The following is a 22,557-nucleotide window of genomic DNA, read 5'->3' on the forward strand; positions in this document are numbered from 1 at the left end:
TGACCTAATTCCCTATACATATTAAATATATCTCAGCCCATATCATTTCAAATCCATAGCAAAATACTATCATTTGAAATCCAAACTTCATCTCTTCTTCCTCAAAACATCACGACAAACCTAACTCTCTCTTTGCTCGTTTTCTCTCTATTCCATTGGAGATTTTTCGAGCTCGATTATCTGGTTTCACAAGCTACTTCGGTTTTTCGTTTTCTCTTTTTCATCGTCTCCCTCAAGCTTTCTCTCTCCTCGACATGTCGCGAGCTTTCTCTTTCCTCCTCCACTGCGAAATCTCATTTCTAAGGTTAATTTCTCAATTCTTAATTTTTTTACCATGAATTTGCTGCGATATTGTTTATGATTGAGTTATAAATATTGTTTTAGGTTAGAATGTGTGTAATTGATTGAATTTCCGATTCTATGTATTGTCTATTTATATCTTGCGATTAATTAGGATTTTTTAAGCATTTTAACTTTGAGTGTCTCTCAAGTTCAAGTGTACCCTTGTTGCTTTGAGTGTGTTCTTGAGCAATAAGCTTAGGGGAGGTTGAGTGGGTCTTGTCTCTTACCTCAACCCCAAAACATTGAGTTTTGTCCTTATGTTTTTGTACTATCCTTGGCTCCTAGTGTTTTGAAGTGTGCTTGTGAGTGTTCTATGTTACTTGAGTTTAGATTCATCATCCAATACTTTGGAGGGTGTATTTATATTTACATCATATGCTATCTCGATTGGTAATGGTCCAAACACCTAACGATCATTTTCCTCTTTTCTGGCTGGTGATAGTCCGTAGACTTGACGCAGTCTCCAGCCTTTCTATTTAATGATCGTCCACACATCTGACGGAATCCTCTACCTTACTGTCAATGATGGTCGTACAAAGTCCTACGTCTTACTATTGATAATGGTCCGCATACCTGACAATTGTAACACCCCGTATCTTTATACCCGTTAATTAGTAATTATCTGCATTAATTTATTTTAGGAAGATAATTTCAGATTTCTTTTGTTAAAAGTATATTTCTTTTACTAGCTTTGACTTTACCTTTGAAGTGGTCAAAAACAAATTCCTAAAGTTACTAGGTTAACTACCCAATACCTATCATATACTACTAGTATTATAAGGAGACTAGGAGAGAGAAAGTAGAAAAAAGAAAGAAAGAAAGAAAAGAAACAAAGGAAAAGAAGGAAGTGTACTGCATTCTATACCCTTGAAACCCACGACACCTCTCCTCACCTTATTCAACTTCTCCATCAACATCAAACCTTCAAAAAACAATAAAAATTACCAACCATCATTACGTCAACCTCGATCCATCATCTCCATCTTCATTTTCGACTTGTTGGTTTTCAAAGAGGAGGATTGGTTCTTGGGTTTGCGATTTTCGGGTCGGAAAAGACAGGTCAAAGAAATCAAAATCGGGTCTTCTATAGAGTAATTTCACTCTATTACTTCCCCTAATCAAGTAAGTTATGATTTTCGATTTTTAATTCCGTAATTGGTTGATTATCTGAATTTGAGTATTTGTCAAATTTAGGGTTCTTGTATAAATTGATTTAGGAAAAGTTTCTGTTACCCAATATGTATAATTGATCTGTGTGTAATCTTTGATTCAATATGGTTTGTTGTTATAAAAGTCCATTTTCGTTGTGTGTTCTGTTTTGCACGCAGCTACTGTTTTGGCAATTTCTCAATAATTGTGTCGCTTTTAGACCTTGGATCCTTAATGAAAGTTGTGGAGCTTGAAGAGTTAATGAATTTAGGCTCAAGAATTGTGTGATTTGGAGTTGTATACTAGGAGCTATGCTTTGTGCAAGTTCTTGGTGTTAGCTATTTCCGAGTTTATTTATATTAAGTTTTTTTTAGAAGTATTGGAAATTCAGGGTTGTTACAGAGTCCTCCCCCTTACTGTTGATGAAGGTCCTCAGACCTGACTGAGTCCTCTGCCTTACTGTTGAGAATGGTCCTCAGACCTGACAGAGTCCTCCACCTTACTATTAATGATGGTCCACAAACCTGACGAAGTCCTCCGCCTTTATGATTAATGATGGTTTGCAGACCTAACATCTGATTTCTACTGTTAACTCTCCATAGTATTTGTTGCCTCTAGAGCAATGTACATTTTGATTTATTTTTTTTTAGCGTCATATGCTGTAAGAATGGCAAAATCATATTTTTGCGAATTTTTGGAAGTTCGTTAATTAGTTTGTCGCGAGCGACATTGAAGCATAACGAACATTTGAAATCATTTAGAATTGAAGAAGTGGGACCCCACCTTGGCTATGAAGCCCCCAAGCACATTGTACAAGCTTGTGAGCTGGACGCAAAAGTTTACGCGTGGCGCAGTATGATGCGCTGGACACAGGATCCTGTGCTTGGCGCAGTTTTGTCGGTGCGCATGACGCATGTTTTGCGCGCGTGGCGCATGTCATTAAATGACCTATAATGCACGGTTTTTTTTCCAAAAACCCTCATTTCATTTCTCTTCTTCGTCCTTGCGCCATTTTGCATTTCTCTCTCTCTCTCTCTCTCTCACTTCAAATCTCCATTTTTGAACATTTTGAGCTTCGATTTTGGCTTGAAACTTGAATTCTTTCAGATCTGGGCTAGGGGAGTCTTGATTTACACTTGGTTGCAAGTTTTGTGTGGTTTTTGAGCATTTTTCAGCGATTCTGAGAAGTTTTGAAGGTTCGAAATTTTCGAACCATCGTTGGGCATTTTCTGGCGGCTTCCACGGCTGACTTGTGTCCCGGTGGTCCTTTTTTCCAGCGATACGTTCTTCCCCTTTTTTCGTTTCGGTTTTTGTCCTTTTTTGTGCGTTTTTTTATTTTTATTTCGTTTTGTGCGATTTTTGAATGGAGTGAACGTGTGCATTTGACCAGATTTAATTTTCCCGTGATTTTTCCGGTCACTTTTCCGACGACTTTCTGTGAATTTTCGACGAGTTTTCCGGCAATTTCGGATTATGTTCTTCACGAGTTTAAACTTGTTCCACGTGAGTTTGCATTAATTCTCGCAGTTTGTCGATTCTTAGATCGTGAATCTTAGAATTAAGTTAGAAATTGGCATAATTTCTAAGTTTGGAACCTAGAAACATGTTTAGGGAATTTGGATGGTTCGATAATTCTTAGATCATGAACCTTAGAAATAAATTAGTTTTTAGCATAATTTCTAAGTCTGGAACTTAGAAACATGTTTAGGGAATTTTTGAATGTGCAGATTTGCTGCTGGTAGAAATCATGTTTAGGTAATGATGTATAGTTTTCTGTTGTAGCTTGAATATTTTTAGCTTGACTTTTCCAATGGATTCATGAAATCCTATTAGATGTGATGATTATGCTCCTTAGAAAGCTGTTTTAAGATCACTGATTCATGAAACCTTGTAAACTTGTTTGTTAGAGTCGAGGACTCTTTGATGATGATTTTTAGTCAAACTTTCTGTTTTCAATCTGATTAATTAGCATGTCGTTTTTAGTAAAGAAGAGGAGATATGAAAGTTATGCATCATCAGTGGGTTTGAAAGGCCCCAGGATGGACTCTTGACCAGCTGCAATTCTACACGGAGAATCACGTCTCCCATCGACCACTTACGGGTGGTGTGAGAATCTGCAATGCGATACTTTATTTTTCTTTTAGATTAGTACTTATGCACCCATGTTGATCGTGATCGTATTTGCAGGAGGATGGTAAATGTCGTCACTTTGCTACATTTGACTTCAGGTGGCGCAAGAAGGTTCGCAAGAGCCGCTATCGGGCAGTTCTGCGCGATCAGAGTGGGCCTTCCCGCTTTATTGACGTCTACGAGAGCATGGGGGATGTTCTTTCCTCCTAGAGCTTGTTCCGTAGACTGTTGGACTGGTGGTGGGATACCACCAACTCCTTTCAAATGCCTTGGAGGGAGATCACCATTACTCCCCTGGATTTCTCGTTGATATCTGGTTTGTCTTTTACTGACATCCGAGTGCCATTAGTTGACAAGCTGGTGTTGAACACCCAGTATGTCAGGGAGCTGATCGGCCCGGTCGCTGATACTATTCCTCCGGCTCTGACATATGTCGCCTGAAAGGATGTGGCTAGAGGGCTTCATATGCCCGAGACGACCGTCGAGCAAAAGGTGCACATTCGTCTGTGGTTAGATATTTGCGGCATGTTCCGTACCGACAAGGGATTGCGGGTTTCGATGCGATACTTGGGAGCCTTGGAGCACTTGTCCCTTGTACACAATTATGATTGAGCCGAGTTCGGCTACTGCAGCGAATCCTGCCCACATACTGCCTGCATGCAGAAGAGTGATGATGCATAGGTCTCCCTTTCTGGTCCTTGGAGACTTCTCGAGGTATGAACCAAAAAATTGGCTGGTTTATATTGTTATTGTGACTGAAGCTGACATTGTATTATTGGTGTAGCTCTGGTTTTTTGAGTACTTTCTGAGTCTGTCTCTGGAAAGGGTTTTGGACCACTCCTTCCCTACCGGCCGTTACTGGGAGCATTGCAGGGGGAGTAAATACCATCGTGAATGATGCTCGGAGGACGATACGGTGTGCTATGACGAACCAGGTAGTTAAAGTGAACCAATCTTAGTCCTTTTTTTAGATGTGGCGATTATTGACTTGTTATCTATTCTACAGATTTCTTTCCATCCTTAGGCTTTATTGAGAGTTGCTTGACTGGGCTCAAAGGGCTAGCGCTCTAATTTGAGAGAGGGTCATTTTCTACGGGGAGGATGGCCCCGTGTGGTATCTTAGTGAGCGTGTTACGTGCTAGTTCGATACCTCCCTCCTGCTAGTTCCTCATGACTCTCCCGCAACTATGATGGACATGGACGCACTTGACTTGAGCAGACGGTCCAGGATGGGGCAGATCTTCATGTTGACTACCGCGAGTTTGTTCATCGCAGGATTGATTACACCACCGTGCTCTTACCTCGGTTATCCTCTCCTATACGTTTTAACAAGGTATGAATCATGAACTCGTTTACTTTCAGTTATCTTGACTTGATCAAAATATTAATTGTTATTGCTTTCTTTTGGCAGGAGGCGTCTCAGGCTCGCATTTCGTTCGTTTCAGATCTGAGAATCTAGTATGTTAGCGAAACCGGACCAGTTAAGGAGATTGTTAATGTTAGCCCGGAGGCGGAGTAGCATCCTGTTCGTGCTAATCGGCCCATGTGAGATCGGTAAGTATTGAAAGTCAGGAACTCTCGTACACTTGTTTTTGATTGCTTTGACTTACGTATTGTGCTTGTTTTCAGGTAACTCAAAAAACTGTTGTTCAGATTCTCCGTTGGTGGATTCTGTTAAGCATGGGATGACGAAGATGAAGAGGAGAATGTCTTATTGACAGCCTGTGCATAGCCAGGTAGCTTATCATATTACATTTCAATTGTTCTTGTGTCGATTTCTAATGATTTCTGACATTTTATGCAACCTCGTCCCGAGGCTAGAATGTCGACCTAGTCTAGGCTCCCGACCCAGACTCCACGTGATTCGACTCTCGATAGGCCAAAATCGGATGTTTTTACTAGGCAGTTTGACATGGGAGGTATGAGATTCTTAGGGGACCCTAGCTCCAACCCTTACTCCTGGACTAGCGCGATGTGGATGCAGCAAATACCGCCAATGTGGCTTATGCAGCCGATGTATCCCATGCAGCAGCCAGAGATAGGCTACGACTGGCGAGGATCTCATGGGAGCGAGTCGAGCGACGTTCGAATTGAGGGGCCAGAGGACTCCTTCTCGAGGGATCAGGATCCTCCTTCTTAGATTTCTGCTTTTTACTCTTGTATACATGTGACCTGAATTTCTGTTGTGACATGTATTGCACCTTTATTTTGACTGTTATTTTATTTGTGCTATTACTAATGCCTTTGATTGATTTTTACTATAAATGTACTTTCTGCGCGATTCAATTCATAAAATGCAATGGATGGATGCAAATTGAAATATTAGATGCGACTCAACATTACAATGCAATGCAACCGAATCAAAATAAAATGTGCTCTTTTTTGTTTTAAAAGTTTGAATGGAGCGTAGTCGACTTTCTCCCAACGACAAAAATAAGGAAAAAGATAAAGAAGGATGGGAAGGTGGTTTTCAAATTAAAAAAAATTATATCTATACAAATATATTAAAAAGCGTGCGTAAATAAGAAACTGTGCCACGTGCGCTTTCCCTAAGGAGTTTTAGTTCATGTAATCCATGTACAATATTTTTTTTAGAAATTGGGTAATATAGGGGTTTGATCCGAGACCTCAAGTACATATACTAAAGTCTTAACCACTAGACTAAGTTGTATTTAGTGTTATTATCATAAAGTATTCTATTAATAAATGAAATTTTTTGTTGCCCGAGGCATAGTCCGGGCCTAATAACTAGTCTATACAAATATATTTAAAGGCGTGCGTGACAATGTATACACGCCACATGGCACCTCCACGCAATGTATACACGCCACGTGGCACATTTGTTACTCCACTAAAATTGTCCAATGTGTATACAAGTGATAAGTCATGTGAATAACAAAAGTAAAATTACCTTACAACAAGATTTGAACCCGTGACCTCTTGTAATTATACATGATACAATTACCATCTCAACCAACTTTTAATCATGTTTTAAGTGTCCACATTATTATATTTGTACCTTTTAAATGTTGAGTTTTCCTTAATATATTTTAATATGGGAATGGGAAAAAAAATGCATATCAGATTTGTAAAACAGTACCAACCCGGAGCAACGCCAGGGCCCAAATAGTAGTTAGTACTTCCTCCGTTTCCTAAAGATCTTCCTTGTTACTGTTCCTACAGATACCAAGGAGGATCCATTTGTGTGAGGTGTGGGGTGGGTAAAGTAGGAGAGAGAAAGGGGTTAAGATAAATACTTCCTCCGTTCCGTTTTAAATGAAACGTTTGCTTTTTCACGCAACCCAACGCGCTTCTTTAGTCATTAATATCTTTAGTTGTGTAAACGTAAAAAATATAAAAAAGTTATAATTTGATAGTATACATCGAGATGAATCTAACAAGATCCCACTTGATTATGTTTTTCTTTATATAATAGCGATAAATCGGAGTTAAAATTGATTAGTGAACAGTGTCATTTCATCCAATGTTTCATTTAAAGCAGAACGGAGGAAGTAAATAAATATAAAGGGATTAAGATAAATAAATAAATTGTTGACCCAATATGTTTTTGATGATGACAAACTAAAGTAATTTAACTAACAAAGTTTATGAGTTTTATGTGTGCAAGAATCATTGTAAAAGATTGTGCATATATCATTGAGAATGCTTGTTATGAAAGGTGTGCGAGGTGCATTGTTCCTATGGATAAAGAGATTACTACAATCAAGGTTGAAGTGAAGGGGCTTGACTTGAAGATTGAAGTGAAGATATTCAAAGGAACAATTATCCTAACATGAAGGAAGCTTAGAATGCATGAGTTTGTATTTAAATTCCTAAATGTAAAAAGGGAACAAGATCCGGAAAGGTAAGGAAACTTGAGTTATAAAGTTGGAATGAAGGATTAGAGTCTCTAGTTAAGTTCCTAGGTTTAATGAGTCTAAATGGTAAAAAGGTTGTGTCAATTTCTATTTAGAGAATTAGGAATTGAGTTCTGATCCTATGTTGGGAACAGATGTTGGTACAGTTTGGGAACACAGGTTGAGAACAGACCTAAAACGTCCTATGTTGTGCGCCTAACATATATGAAGCGCTTAACTGATTTGCTTAGGAGTCCTAGCTTAGTTTGACTAGATCCACTAATTTAGGGATTAGTTAGGAGTTTGTTAGGAAAATATTTTAAAAATGATTTTCTGTTTTGAAAAGGATAATATCTTATTTTAAAATCTTATCTTTTTGTTCTAAGTAAATCAAAAGATTTTCTTTTTAAATAAAATCAGATTTTCAGTTTTTATTTAAATATTTTCAAAGTATATTTTTTCTCAAATTTTATTTAAAAATGGTTTAATTGTTTTCCAAGCAACCACTAACCACGTAATGTTTACTGTTAAACGTTTTATTTGGGTTTAGTGGGCTTGCTTATTATTTCCCAAGTATTAATTAATTTATATGGTTTAATTACTCCCCAAGCAAACTAATATCACGTTTAAGCTTACTGCTACACGTTTATTGTTTGTGGAGTAATGGGCTTGATTATTTTATTAAAGCCTTAATTTATTTTAATTAGTTTAATTAGGCTTCAAGTTTTATAAACCACGTTAGACTTTACTGCTTCTCCTATTAAGTTAAGTAGTGGGTTAGTGGTTATTTAATTTTCAAGTAAAGTTATATAAAAACTAATTAATTAATTAAGTTATGGATATCATGGGGTTAGTGGGTTAATTAGTGGTAAGTTATTTCATGACTACTTATGTTATAAATAGGCGCTTAATCTAAAGTTTAATGTGTCGGACTTTAAGTTATTTTTACATAAAGTGTCAAAACTTTAGTAGTCTTTCCATAGTGTGTCTGACTTCGATTTTTATTGGGTTTAACTAAGATAGAGTCAGTACCGTCATTCCTTCAATATACTCTTGTGTTACTTACGTATTTCCTACTTATTTCCTTATTGTTTTTATCGTTTGTAATCTTGATTTTTGGGGTAAGGGGATTTTGAGTGAAATCCTGTATTGAGAAAAGCTTTGAGTAAAGCAAGAGAAATGGAAGAAACTTGAGTGAGTTTCATTGTAAGTGTGAAGCTTTTAGTGAAGCAAGAGAAAGAGAAAGAGAAAGTAACTTCAAGTGAAGTTTGAGAGGAACGACAGTTGTGGGAACTGTCGTTGGGAACTTGAGTTTAATTACTTAAGTTGTGGCTCGAGAGAAAAGTAATAGGTTTGTAAACAGAGTCGTTTGGCCTATTATAGTGGAAAGTAATGAGTCAAAATCCCTTGTGGTCGAGGTCATTTCTTCCTATTGGGTCTACGAAGTTTTTCCCTGCTAAAATCTCTTGTGTATTTCTCTTATTCCTTTCGTTGTTTTATAATTCCGCAAAAAATAACGTAAATTTACCACACTATAATTCATCCCCCTTTTATAGTGTTCCCTTAGAAGTCAACATAAATTAAAAGGGGTTAAAGAAGAGAAAGAAAGGGAGTAAAATTGAATTAATAATGTAATGGTGGACAATATGATAGGGACATGAGAATGTAAAAGGGAAAAAAAAATTCCAAATAAGAAATAAAATAAAAGAGGGAAGATCCTTTGAAAACGCACTTAAATAAAAAGAGGGAAGACCCTTAAAAAACGGGAAGGGGGAGTAAATCAAAAGAAGTGAGAGAGTATAGCATACTCCATAAAACAAGTCAAGAGTCAATGTAGAACAAATTGAAAGCACAAATGGTTAGGAAATTGCGGTAATGTCCAATATCATCCAATTGACTTGAAAATTCTTCACCTAAGAAAATTCCTCCCATTTCCTCCAAACTCACACCTACAAAATTAAACACACAAACAAAATCAATTCAATTCCATCTCCAAATTTCCAATCCCCAATTTCTCCGATCCGATCAAATCTCAATCGGATCTCGAAATTCCATCAATGGCGATCCACAATCACTCCACCTTTCTCACCTCCATCTTCCTCATCTCCCTCCTCTCTCTCTCCTCCGCCGAAATCCGCTCCACAAAGGTCAAATCCGACAATCGCCCAATCATTCCCATCGACGAATTCGGCTTCACTCATACGGGTCGTCTCGAACTAAACGTCACCGGAATCAAACTATCCACCCGCAACAATCTAGATCTTTCCAAATTAGGGTTCTTCCTTTGTACACGAGATTCATGGCTTCATGTCTTAGAACAACTCGAAGAATCCGAAATTTCTTGTGCCCTAGATTCAAATCTCGTCAAAAAGGTATACACCTTTAATTCTCTTCCGGGTACTAGCTCCGATTCATTCGGGTCACTTTTCGTTGAAACGGATTCTGATCAATATACGCTTGTTTTCGCCAATTGTTACCCGGAAAATCTTCTCGTTTCTATGAATATCCGTTCCGCAATGTATAATTTGGATGGTAAATCTCGAACTCGTGATTATCTCTCTGCGGGTCGGACTATTTTACCCCGGATTTACTTCTTTTTCTCGGTGATTTACTTTGCAATGAGTGTGTTTTGGGTGTTTGTGTTGTACAAGAAAAGATTGACTGTTTTTCGGATTCATTTCTTTATGCTTGCTGTTGTGATTATGAAAGCGTTGAATCTTTTATGTGAAGCTGAGGATAAATCGTATATAAAAAGAACAGGGAGTGCACATGGTTGGGATGTGATTTTTTACATCTTTAGTTTTTTGAAAGGAATTACTCTGTTTACTTTGATTGTTTTGATTGGAACTGGTTGGTCTTTCTTGAAGCCGTATTTGCAAGACCGCGAAAAGAAGGTTCTTATGATTGTGATTCCATTACAAGTGGTGGCGAATATTGCACAGGTTGTGATTGATGAAACTAGTCCGTTTAACCAGGATTGGGTTACATGGAAACAAGTGTTTCTCTTGGTGGATGTGATATGTTGTTGTGCTGTTCTTTTCCCTATTGTTTGGTCTATTAAGAATCTCAGGGAGTCGGCTAGGACGGATGGGAAAGCCGCGGTGAATCTCATGAAGCTGACTTTGTTTAGGCACTACTACATTGTGGTTATATGTTATATTTATTTCACTAGGGTGGTGGTTTATGCACTTGAGACAATTACCTCGTATAGGTATTTGTGGACTAGTGTTGTTGCAGCTGAGTTGGCTACCTTAGCGTTCTATGTCTTTACTGGGTACAAGTTTAGGCCTGAGGCTCATAATCCTTACTTTGCAATTGATGATGAGGAGGAAGAAGCCGCCATTGAGCAATTGAAGCTTGAGGACGAGTTCGAACTCTGATTGATCAATTGATTGAGCACGTAAAAATGTTTGAATTCGCAGTCCAAGGTATAGTGATCCAATCCAATTGCAAACCCGTTAAACTAGAGTTGGTTATTGATGTGAATCTTTGTTCCTTCAGTGTAGATGAACGTAAAGCATAGTGATTTTCCTCCTTTACCCCAACCCCCCCATAGTTAAATATGTTTAGGTATTACTCATCGTCCATTCATGGTGTTATGGACGTTTCAACTTTGCTTTGTTCAGCTTAAAGAATACTATCTTACATAAATGTCATAAGCACATTGTAATTCGGCACCAGTTTGCCTTGAGATGTTAAGATTTTGTTAGTCTTGTTTATGAAATGCTAGGAGTTATTTGTTGAGTAAATATTCAGTCTTGTCAAAGTCCCTAATAAATTCTTGTGATCAAAGTTATTGTACTTGGTAAACTCTAAATACTCATCTTCCCCCGAGCCTGTCTATATATGTTTTTTTTTCTTTATTTTTACTGTAACCGGTGTTCAGTAAGTAGAGATGACTATATGTTAAGTGCCGTGCATAATGGCTGTGTATCTTACTTTCCCGTGGATGTTTAGGACTTCAATTTTTCATAATCGTGTATGAAATTTATGACGAAGTTTGTTTGGCAGGTGGTTATTTTTATGAGTTTTGTTGTAGATATGAACATGGTTCTCAAATGTAGATTCAATTTATTCCGTTAAAAGTGCTTTGACTTGAAGTTGGTAATTGCTCATTGTGTAAAATGCATTTGTTGGTCTTGTGTGAATCCTGTCAAGGTGGCCTTCTTTCATGTCTCCTGGTTGGTACTGCTACTTGATGCAGGTAATATGTGTGAGTAAATATTTGGTTTGCTGAAAAAAAAAAAACTGCAACTTTACCACTTAGAGCATGCATTAGTTACATTCTTAGTTTGTTAAGATGTGGCTAATTACTATATAACCTTGCTGCACAAGGAACAAACTGAAATATGATATTGTCTCATTTGGCTTCAGCATTTCATAGTTGGTTTTTTTTTCTTTTTCAATGTAAACAGGGAATCCAAAATTACATAATATTTTTATGTTTTGCCTCTAGAGGAGGAAAAAGGGGAAAGGAAATCCCATGAAAAAAGGGCTGGCGCTGTGTCATAAAAAGTTTTTAAAAACTTGTTGCATTTACATCATTACATCATATGGCTAGATTCGACAAGGTTACTTGTGCTTCATCATTTTTGTTTTAGTACCTCTTGACCCAATTGCTTGGACTTGTGCACTCTTCTAACCCCTTCCCCCAAAGGCCGCGTGTATCTGCGGGAAGGGCATCTTAAGATCATGTAGTACTTCAGTTTATTCCAGTGATTATGGGATCCGAAATCGATATAGATTTTTATGCAAGTGTTCAATTTACGAGTCCATAATATGCTTGATCTTAGGTTCTTTAAGGCTAAGTTCATTTGTTTTCTTAACATGGGTGTGTTGTGACATTTAATTCTTCTAGGACCGAGTTGGTTATTGTTGTGTGAATAATACTGGGAAACTTTCTTGTTTAGTGACTGTTGCTGCCTAGATACAGGATATTAAGTTGGAAATCTGTTGATCTAGTTGCTTGGTGAGATAATTAACTAAGAATTCAGAGAGAAGCGTCAATGAGCAAGAAAAGCTTTTTGTTTGATTTGGTTTCCTGCAGAAGTTTGAGCAGTATCTCGTTGTGTATGAATCAAGAGGGAGCTACAGACTGACGAATTTTGCCAATCCGTCATACCCTCTATGTTCTATGGCTCCCTTGGTGGGGGAAAAGAACATACACGTTTCATATGGAGATGTTATTTCCGTATACTTTTGATTTCACTGCACAAAAAGAGTGGAGGGTAAAGGGGGATCTATCAAAAGCGTTATGGCATTGAGTGTAAATGAAGGTTTTGAGATGTTGCAGTTACTTGAGCTGCAGTTGTTACCCAGATTCCAGAAGTTTAGTTGTGCTTCACTTTTTGGTACTCACTAGTCACTACTGATGCACCCATCCCAAAGTGCTTGGACTCGTGCACTTGCGAGATATGTTGTATCCCCCCTTCCCCAATGTGTTTTTGTGGGATTGGCTTGATGGATTCAATAGATTTTAGCCCAAGAGAAACATTATAAGATCAAACCATGTAACTTTTAGAGCAGTCTTGTTTTTAAAGTCGCTTATCTGTGCTGCGTCGTCCTATTTATCATACTCCAAGGTTATGACCGAGTCTCAAGCTGTATAAGAGCCTACCCGAGAGGCCGAGAGGATACTTCTAATTTCCGGCTTTGATGTGATTGAATTGAGAATCTGAATAAGCCTCTTTGAGTATAACCAATTAGCTAATCTTTTTTTGTCCCATCAATTCTATCTTCTCAAAAAAGTTTTGAGGATTAGTGAAGGCAATAATTTTTTGTTACTCTCTTTGAAAGATGAGGAGCTAGCTCATGTGATAGAGCACTCCCCCTGATATCTGAGGTTAAAGGTTCGATCCTTACCCCCAGCGTTATGCTGGGATATTTCCTTAGCATGTTTTGCATGCATTACCAGCCTTGTAGGGATTAGCCCTTGGGCTGACTTTATTTCTCAATTAAAAAATAAAAAAATTTGTTACTCTCTTTGGGTAATCTTGTAAACCAAGAACTATTATCTATCGTTCAGAAAATCTGGTTACAGATCTACAAAGCCGGAAGAAAGAAAACGGCAGCGTCAACTGGAAGTCTATCATATGTGCCAAAAAAGCAGACTACTTGGGATTTGGGACCACTTTCCTTCAACATAAAGGAGAGAATAGAGATGGTTAATGATATTCAATTCCGAACATGTCCTTTTTTTCTTGTGATTTATGAAAGTATCATATTTGGATTGCACAATTGAATTCATTATTTACAGTGGTAAATGATTTTGACAGTGCAAAATAATGTAAATTGTGCTTCTTTTGGGAAGAATGGTAATTGGTACATGAATCATTTCCTGAATCGAGACTTTCTAATGATGTTTTTGGTCATATACAAATACAATGTAATGTAGCATTTGTCGATAAAAATCTTGACATATTGTGCAAGTGAATACTAGTAACTAGACAACAGCGTTAATTGGAAACTCAACATGTTTTTGTGGTTCCTACTTCCTTCCATATCTTGAGACCTATGCACATGGATGATGGAACATTGTGTTTTTAGCCCTAACGTCCCTTATCAATACATTTGGTCAAACATATATTGCATATATATGTAGGTCTTGAAGAATTATTTATAATTACTTTTCCTCTTTATCTGTCATTTCTGAAAACAAACAAATGTGTTTATATTTGCCAGTTTAAATACCAATAAATTGATATGAATGTATATTTATTATTGTTGTCTCTTTGTCATCCAATTTTCATCACCCTAAAATAGTACTTCTAAAATTTATTGGAGTTACTCCAATTATTTATTGCCATTAACTTATCATAAATTGTTCCAGATTAAGTTAAAATAAATTTTAAAATACTCTGCGCTTTACTTGATGACTAATTTTTAAACCGGGTCTATGACCCGGGTAATTATACCTTCTATATATTAATATTTTGCTTTAGAATGATAATATCACATATTACTTGATTTACAGATTAAGACTTTGGCATATATGTTTGTGATCACGAGATAGAAAAATATTTTCTATATTTTTTAGGGTTAATTGGCTAGAACCGCACGAACTATGCATCAAGTGCATTGAGCAGCACAATCTTTAACGAGTATAGTGCATAACACGAACTTTAATACGAAGTGCAACCAATAGCATAAATGTGAATGAAGCACAGAGATTCCATCGGTGTTATAAAATCTTCATTGTTTTATTAGTTTCTTTTCATTTTTCTTTTGTTGCCTCTCTTTTCTTTTTTTCCTTTATTTTTTCCTCTATCTTCTTCTTCTCTATCAATCCTTTGTATTTTTCTTCCCCCACCCACCAGAAAACCTCCCTCCCCCATCCTACCCACGAAAAACTACCACTTTTCTTCCCCACCCCAACACAACCCATCTCCTTCCCCACCACAACACCAACCCCATTTAATTCCCCAATCCCCGAAAGGTCAAAAACCACCCTGCCCAATAAATCCTCTATAAAAATTATCTTTCTCCCTCCTCCCTAACCCTTGCCCACTAGAAAAACCTACCTCCCCATCAGAAAAACCCACTCTTTCATCCCTTTCCACTCACTCTTCCTCACCATCATCATCACCACACTAGCCATATCAGAATCTCCACCTCTCGACCACCTGAAATTTTAGTTGGGTTTGTTGGGTAGGGGTCTTCAGGGTTGGGAAAGGAAGGGGATTGGTGTCAGGGTGAGCAAGGGAAAGTGATAGTTCTAGTGGTTTGGGGTAGGGGAGGTTTTCAGGTGGGTGAGGGAGGAGGAATAGAGAGGACGTTGAGAGAAAAGAAGAGAGAGGAAAAAAAGGAAAAAAGAAAGATTATTAAGGGAAAAAGGGAAAAAGGGAAAAAGAAAAGAAATAATAAAATAACGAATATTTCATAACTCCGGTGGAATCTCCGTACTCGGTACATTTATGCTATTGTTTGCAACTCGTATTAAAGTTCATGCTACGCACTACACCCGTCAAAGGTTGTGCTACTCAGTGGACTTAAAGAATAGTTCGTATTGTTCTAGTTAATTAACCCTATTTTTTATGATATGTGCCTTTTAATGTATTAGTATAGATACATAGATAGATGATTGTGAGTTTGCAACGTTGCTATTGTACATGGTTTAAAAGACTAAATAACAATATATGCTTTAGCGAATAAGAGAGATCCTAATGAAGTTAAATGGGTGTGCGACTAATAATAAAAATTTTCTCACAATTTCGCTAAAGTGACACTAATTACCAATCATGCGCTTAATATAGTTTTACAGTTAAAAGTGTGAACACTTTCGGTCATCTGATTAGGCTCAAATAGAATCTTCTTCATGCAACCATGCGTAAACAGGTTCTTTGCAATTATTACATTTACATTAGTCAAGTGACTAGCTTAATTTACACTATGGATTTCAGATGAATAAAGGTTCTGTGTATGTGATAGATTAGGCTATTGTAGAAGTTGCTATTTTTTTTAGGAGAAAACCATGATATTATTACTTTACTGATAACAAAATTCATCAAAACATAAAGAGCCATCTGCATAGATGGAGAGTGGTTCTCCCAAATTTGCTCAACTCCAAAAGGGATGAGTTTAGTTAAATTATGGGCTACGGAGTTTCCGTCACGTTTAACATGTGATCATACAATGGATGAATAATGCATACTAGAAGAAAAAATATTGCGTAGGACAAGATCAAGAGATAAATGGCATGTTTCGAGAGACAGTTAATGACGGTTTGACAATCGGATTCCACCATAACATCTTGCAAGCTGAACCTTCGCCCAAGACGAACAGCCATTTCTATAGCCTTAGCTTCGGCTACTTCATTGTAGAAGTTGCTTAGTGTCGAAATAACACCCAACACTTCGGGCTCATCCTTTTTCTACAACCTCTATATCAACTAGTTTCGTGCGATGAACAATTTATGCATCAGTAAGAAGAACCCATGAAATGAAGGCTTATCCCACCTAGAAATTCGACAATCACATGGAAATGTAAATGTAAATGTAAAGGAAGCAATGACCAACCCACACATATGATATGGCCATATCCCCGATTTTTCCTTGTAGTAGTAGCATCAATGATGATATAGACATATAGTGTAACCTTACAAGCATCAAGCAATAGATTTTTTGATTGCTAGTTTTTGTTTGTTAGTTTTTTTTTTTCCTTTCTAAATTTCATACTTCTTTTCCTACCTAGTTCTTTTGGACAATGTGAGAGGATAAAATATGTGCCTATGTGGTGCTATTTAGTATTGCCTGTATATGAAACAAACTATGTAATTCAAGTAGCGTTTAGAAGCTTGTACAAGTAAAAAAAAAAAAATAGTAAAAGTACAAAATGGTATTTAGTGAAATAATGTTTGAAGGTAGCTTTTAACCTAAATTGTCGTATTATTTGAAATAACTAAATTTTTTAGCTTTTGATTTAAAGTTTGTCTTTGGAGTATCTTTTAAAGATAAAAACATGGAGTAGTTCGTTTTTGTTCTTTTACTAATTTAATAGCTAGTTTTAGCAAATACTAATTATTCTGACAACTATTCTAACACCTAAAATTTGACCACTTAAGCCCATCACGCCCCAGTATTCATTGTTTTAACTTATTTTTGTTGGCCGATTGTCAAAATTCTCTAAATAGACATTACTTGTCCACTTTGAAAATTAGTCTACAATAATTTGTCATGAAATGTTTAGATTATTGGAATCTTAAAAGTACAAAAAATTAATCAAAGCGCGGTGGCCTCTCTTTGCTTTGTCTACACTCACATACCTGGCTTATGAAGAAAACGAGATATCACAACACTATAAGATACACTAGCATCATGTTGCATGTGACATCTTTTCTTTAACTTTTCCTTTATAATTTTCTTCCAAATCTCATATAATCACATTCCTTTATTCATTTATTTCTGTATATGAGAGAAAAAAAAAATCCCACCTTCCTTAAATTCCTTGCTGTTTACAGTTAGCTCATGACCCTACTTGTACAGAAATAGTTCATGCTTTGCTTCCTGTTTGTCATTACAATACAAAACAATATCAATGAAATGAAATGAGGGACCAACATTAAGTTTTTTTTTACTAAAAAAAAGAAACACCACAAAATCTATTTCTTTTACTAGAGAAGATTTAATGCTTGATTAATTAGTGTCCAAAAAAAAAACACCCACAAAAAAAAAATGATGATGAGTGCCAGCCCAGATGATCTTCCCAGAAATCATGATAATCAGATCATGTTTGAAGATGAAGAAATCATTCATTCCACTTGTCAAATTAGCTGGAAACTGTACCATAATCCCTTTTTTAGTACTACTAATACTCTTACTAATCATAGTAGCCCTCTCAAACTTAAACACAAACAATTACAGAGAAAATACAGTGCTAGTGCTAAGTATATTCATCATCTTCATTCAGATCTCAAGATGAATATTTCTTCAAATTCTAATTCTGATCATCAGTTGATGAATTCGGGTAGAACCCAGATTGCAGAATTGAAGGCTGAGTTAGAAATGGAGAGAAAACAGAGGAAAAAGATGGAGATTTTAAACAAGAAACTTTCAAGAGAGTTGATAGATCAAGTTCAGAAAGAAAGAATGTGTGTTTGTGAAGATCTTACTAAAGAAATTTCAAGACTTAAGGAAGAGATGGAGAAGATGAAGAAAGAAATGGATGAAGAAAGGAAGATGTTGAGAATGGCTGAAGTTTTAAGAGAAGAAAGAGTTCAAATGAAGCTTGCTGATGCACAACTTTTTTACCATAATCAGTTTGTTAATCAGTTTTTACTGCAGCATCAACAACATTCTATTAAGCAATCAGCACCCGTTTTTTCGTGTGGCGAATCAAAGAGATTGCCATCAGCTGAGCACAAATGGTTGAATGGTAGCGGTAGTAGTAGTAGTAGCAGTAGCAGTAAAAATGGAAATGTGCAGCGAAAGGCGTCACCAGAGCCTGAAAATCCTCATATTAAGCAAGGGATTAAAGGATTTGTGGAGTTTCAAAGAGCAATTAAGGTAAAAAATGGATCTAATTATAGTATTAGTTGCTATTCTGGTGGTGGTAAACAGTCTAGAGATTTGGGTAGTTATAATAAGTTGGAATGTCAGAAAGCCCAACTTCGAGTTTTGTTCAAGAGTAAATGTCCTTTACCACCATATTCTCATCATGATCAACTCATCTTGAGTTAGTGAAGATGAAAGAAAGATGATGTTGAAGGTTTTTTCTTTTTTTTTTTGTTTGGTTTCTTCTTTGATGATTTAGAAATTAGAAAAATCACTGCTTTATTATACTATTACTATAGTATAATTTTGGTTATGAAAGTTAGTGATGGAGTATATATTATGTGAAGTATGTCTTTGGAATTAGAGTTGAGTTGAACCTGGATAAAATATGACAAATTTCTGAAAAGCAGCTATTTCATAGTGTCGGTATATGTTGTTAATCCAAAGAAAGATTTCAAGAGTAAGAGGATATAGTGCATACTGCATATGATTGAATCTACTTCCTACTTGGCAGGTGGAATTTTAGTCCCGGTTTCTTCTTCTGCTTCTCTGTTACAGATTTCAGATGCATTACAGCTGACAGTACTAAGAAAGAAATTATACTTTATGAATTAGGTAAAGAAAATTGGTAAAGAGAACAACTAGTGAGAGTAATTGTCAATGTCACTAATTAGGTTATTATTAATGTGTACCATGAAGAGTTTGTGTGAGAACGTTCATCATTTGAGCCTCATAATTATCAATATATACCAATGGCGGTCCGTTTGATAGACGACAATAAGCAATAGCTTTAATATAAGTATTGATTATGAAAGTAAGTATTTAAAAGCACATTTTTTCAGTGCTCTAAAAATAGTCGTGGAGTGCTAAAATCAGTTCTAGAATTGTAGAAAAACCTTCCTTTTAAAGACTCGTGAAATTTGGCTTAATTTATTGCATGCAACTAATTGATTAATGTACGGTTTGTTTGGAGGAATACGTTTTTCAGGAAAATGATTTTCCCTATTTTCCATTGCTTGGTTGGACAAGGAATTTAAAAAGAAAAACTTAGGCGGAAAGGAGTTTTTCATCCTTTTGTAAACATTTTCTTGTAAATTTTGAAAGAAAACTACTTTCCTCCACTCTCTTATTCCCAATATTTCTATTTTCCTTCTTAGCTTAATGGTTCTTCATCGAACCAAACAAAGTAAAACTAATATTCATTTACGTTTTTCACCTGAAAACGTTTGTCATGTTTTCCATAGAAAATCATATTTTTCGCTAAAAATGTCTTCCATCAAACTAGACGGACCTTAAGAGCATCATTAACATCAGAAGTTGGAAGTATTATACATCGTGCAAGCTTGAGGCAAATGCATGGAGGCACATGTGTTGTTAAAAAACTTGGTAGATTAAGTAATGGATCTTCTTATTCAAAATCAAAAGTGCAAACGAATTTGTAAGTAGTTTATTGATGAATCCACAGTAAACTAAAAGTTATACACGGAAACTTGATTTCAGCTTAATTTTGAAATAAGAGGCTCATCAACCAAATCTCATCCCTTGAAAATTTTGTACCAACTTTCCGAAACTTCTAATTAATGCCATATTTTCTTTCTATTTTCCCATGTTAGAAGAGAAGCTAATGTAGTTTCCAAGAGTTAGCCAAGCTTAGTTCTATTTTTGAGAATACAATATATGTGCAAAGAGGCTTATTTTGGGTTAATTGATGCACTAAGCAAATAAAGTATTTTTTGTTGCTTTAAGTTCGAGTGAATCCATCTAAACACAAGTTTACTGATGAACAATTTGTAGGAACTCAAATCTTCTCTTCCAAAATTTGTGTATCAGTTGTGTGTTATTGTTTTTTATAGTTGATTATGTATTTTAATTTTTTTAAAATAGTAATTATAGTTATAATAACAACCAATACGATGAAATGGTGTACATGTTGGAATTTAGAGTATAAGATTAGTAATTTTATGATGTATTAATTGAGTAAATTGGTCATGGTGTTTTACTCAAATGATACATGTAATATACAATGCTATTAGTATTAAGAGCAGTGTTAGTGTGGCTGTGAAGTGGGTGCTTGTGTGGCTATCCTCTACCTCGCACAAGCCTCGTACAAGCCATACACAAACACAAGTAACAAGCTCAAGTACGCATGATATCCATATACAAACTGGACGTTCGCAAGCAGGAAGAAGGGCAGCAGAGGTCGCGACTCGCGACCTGGGTCGCACCTCGCGACGCTGCCCAGGTCGCGACTCGCGACACTGATCTCGAGTCGCGAAGCACCTTCTTTTTCTTGCGGTTTTGCGTGGATTCACTAATTGACGGTTTGTCAAGATAGTGTTTCGGTTTTTCAGAAACATTGGGCATTAGTATATATATGAACATAGCATATGATGAAGGATAATGAGAAAAAACAAGTTCTTCTCTCTTGCATACAAACTCTAAAGATTATCTAAGAGATTCATCATCTTCAAAACTCTCACAAATTCATTCTCAATTGATAGTGTTCATAGTAAGCGTGACCACTATTGTTTTCTTCTTTGTATCTCGAAGGTGAATTCCGTGATACCCGTGCTTTACGAATAGGGTCGGAATATTACTTTTGGGAAAGTGATCCACGCCTAGAAGATTGTTCATCTTGTGATCCTTGTTTCATTTCGTATTTTATTCTAACAATCCAAAAGTAATATATTCTTCAAGATGACTACAATTCGTGAAATGTCTGCAAATTTTCACAAACTTGACAAATTCGAAGGTGTTGGATTTAGAAGATGGCAAAAGAAGATGCATTTTCTTCTTACTTCGTTAAATGTGGCATATGTATTGAGCACTCCCAAACCCGAGGAAGTAGATGATGAAACTGTGGAAGAAATTCGAAGGAGAAACAAATGGGAGAATGATGACTATATATGTCGTGGCCACATTCTTAACGGTATGTCCGATGCTTTGTTTGATATTTATCAATTTGTTGAATCCGCTAAAAGTCTTTGGAATGAACTAGAAAGTAAATACATGGCCGAAGATGCTTCTAGTAAGAAGTTTCTTGTTAGTAATTTCAATGCCTTTAAAATGGTAGACACTAGGCCGGTAATGGAGCAATTCCATGAAATTCAAAGAATTTTAGGAAGTTTTAAGCAACACAACATTGATATGGATGAGACCTTTGTTGTTTCCTCAATAATTGACAAATTACCACCCGGTTGGAAAGATGTTAGAAATTCTCTAAGCATAAGAAAGATGATATGAATGTTGAACAATTGGGTGCTCATCTTCGGATTGAAGAGGGCATTCGGGTCCAAGATGGACAAAAGGATGTTAATCCTAATCCTTCTACCGTTAACATGGTGGAGGATGGTAAGTCAAAGGAGTCTTCTAATCCTAAGAAGAGGGCTAACAATTTCACCAAAGGCAACAATTGGAAGAAGCCTAAGTTTGGTGGAGGTGCTCAACGGGTTGTTGGGAATGTGGCAAGCCCGGTCATTTTAAGAAGGATTGCACCATTTGGAAAAAGAAGATGAACAAAAAGAATGGTGGGAATGGCGAGTCAAGCCAAACCCATGCCAAGCAAGGTATGAGTACACAAGTTTCACTTAATTCAAATCTGAATTTTGTGTGTATGATTTCTGAAATCTTTTGTGTACAGGATGATTGTTCATGGTGGATCGATTCGGGAGCATCAAGACATGTATGCAAGGAGCGATCTCTATTTAAGACTTTCAAGGAGGTTGAAATGGAGAAGTTCTTTACATGGGCAATGATTCTACGGCTAAAGTTCTAGGTTAGGACAAGTAGAATTAGTGTTTAGTTCCGGAAAGCCTCTTATTTTAAGAGATGTATTGTATGCTCCGGAACTTAGGAAAAATTTAGTCTCCGGTGCTACCTTGAATCGATTAGGATTTAAAATGGTGTTTGAAGCTGATAAATTCATATTATCTAAGGGTGGAACATTTGTAGGACTTGGTTATCTTTGTAATAGTATGTTTAAACTTAGTATTTCAAATGCTTTGAAAGATACTTTGTTTGTTGTTAATGACAATTCTTCTCTATGGCATAATCGACTTGGTCATGTTAATTACAAGAAGTTATTTTCAATG

General features: G+C 36.4%; 2 protein-coding genes and 1 long non-coding RNA gene across 6 annotated transcripts; all 3 read left to right on the forward strand.

Moving 5' to 3' along the window:
* Positions 1 to 1,001: 1,001 nt before the first annotated feature.
* On the forward strand, positions 1,002 to 5,886 carry LOC125497607 (uncharacterized). Of its 4 annotated transcripts, XR_007274585.2 has the most exons (7): positions 1,002 to 1,464; positions 3,475 to 3,597; positions 3,679 to 4,335; positions 4,406 to 4,556; positions 4,628 to 4,954; positions 5,033 to 5,175; positions 5,251 to 5,886. It is a non-coding gene; the product is annotated as an uncharacterized LOC125497607 (long non-coding RNA). The 4 variants fall into 4 exon arrangements; XR_007274582.2 differs by having other exon boundaries at positions 3,475 to 4,335; XR_007274583.2 differs by lacking the exon at positions 3,475 to 3,597 and having other exon boundaries at positions 1,004 to 1,464.
* Positions 5,887 to 9,303: 3,417 nt separating this feature from the next.
* LOC104892632 (protein CANDIDATE G-PROTEIN COUPLED RECEPTOR 7) lies at positions 9,304 to 11,227 on the forward strand. The gene has a single exon (XM_010678614.4). The coding sequence runs from the start codon at positions 9,536 to 9,538 to the stop codon at positions 10,856 to 10,858; it is 1,323 nt and encodes a 440-aa protein (XP_010676916.1). The 5' UTR covers positions 9,304 to 9,535; the 3' UTR covers positions 10,859 to 11,227.
* Positions 11,228 to 17,270: 6,043 nt separating this feature from the next.
* Positions 17,271 to 18,853, forward strand: LOC104892633 (protein BRANCHLESS TRICHOME). Its single transcript, XM_010678615.4, has one exon. It carries the CDS (start codon positions 17,648 to 17,650, stop codon positions 18,650 to 18,652), a length of 1,005 nt encoding a protein of 334 aa, XP_010676917.1. The 5' UTR covers positions 17,271 to 17,647; the 3' UTR covers positions 18,653 to 18,853.
* Positions 18,854 to 22,557: the final 3,704 nt, after the last annotated feature.

This window comes from Beta vulgaris, chromosome 5, assembly GCF_026745355.1.
Source record: "Beta vulgaris subsp. vulgaris cultivar EL10 chromosome 5, EL10.2, whole genome shotgun sequence".
NCBI lineage: Eukaryota > Viridiplantae > Streptophyta > Magnoliopsida > Caryophyllales > Amaranthaceae > Beta > Beta vulgaris.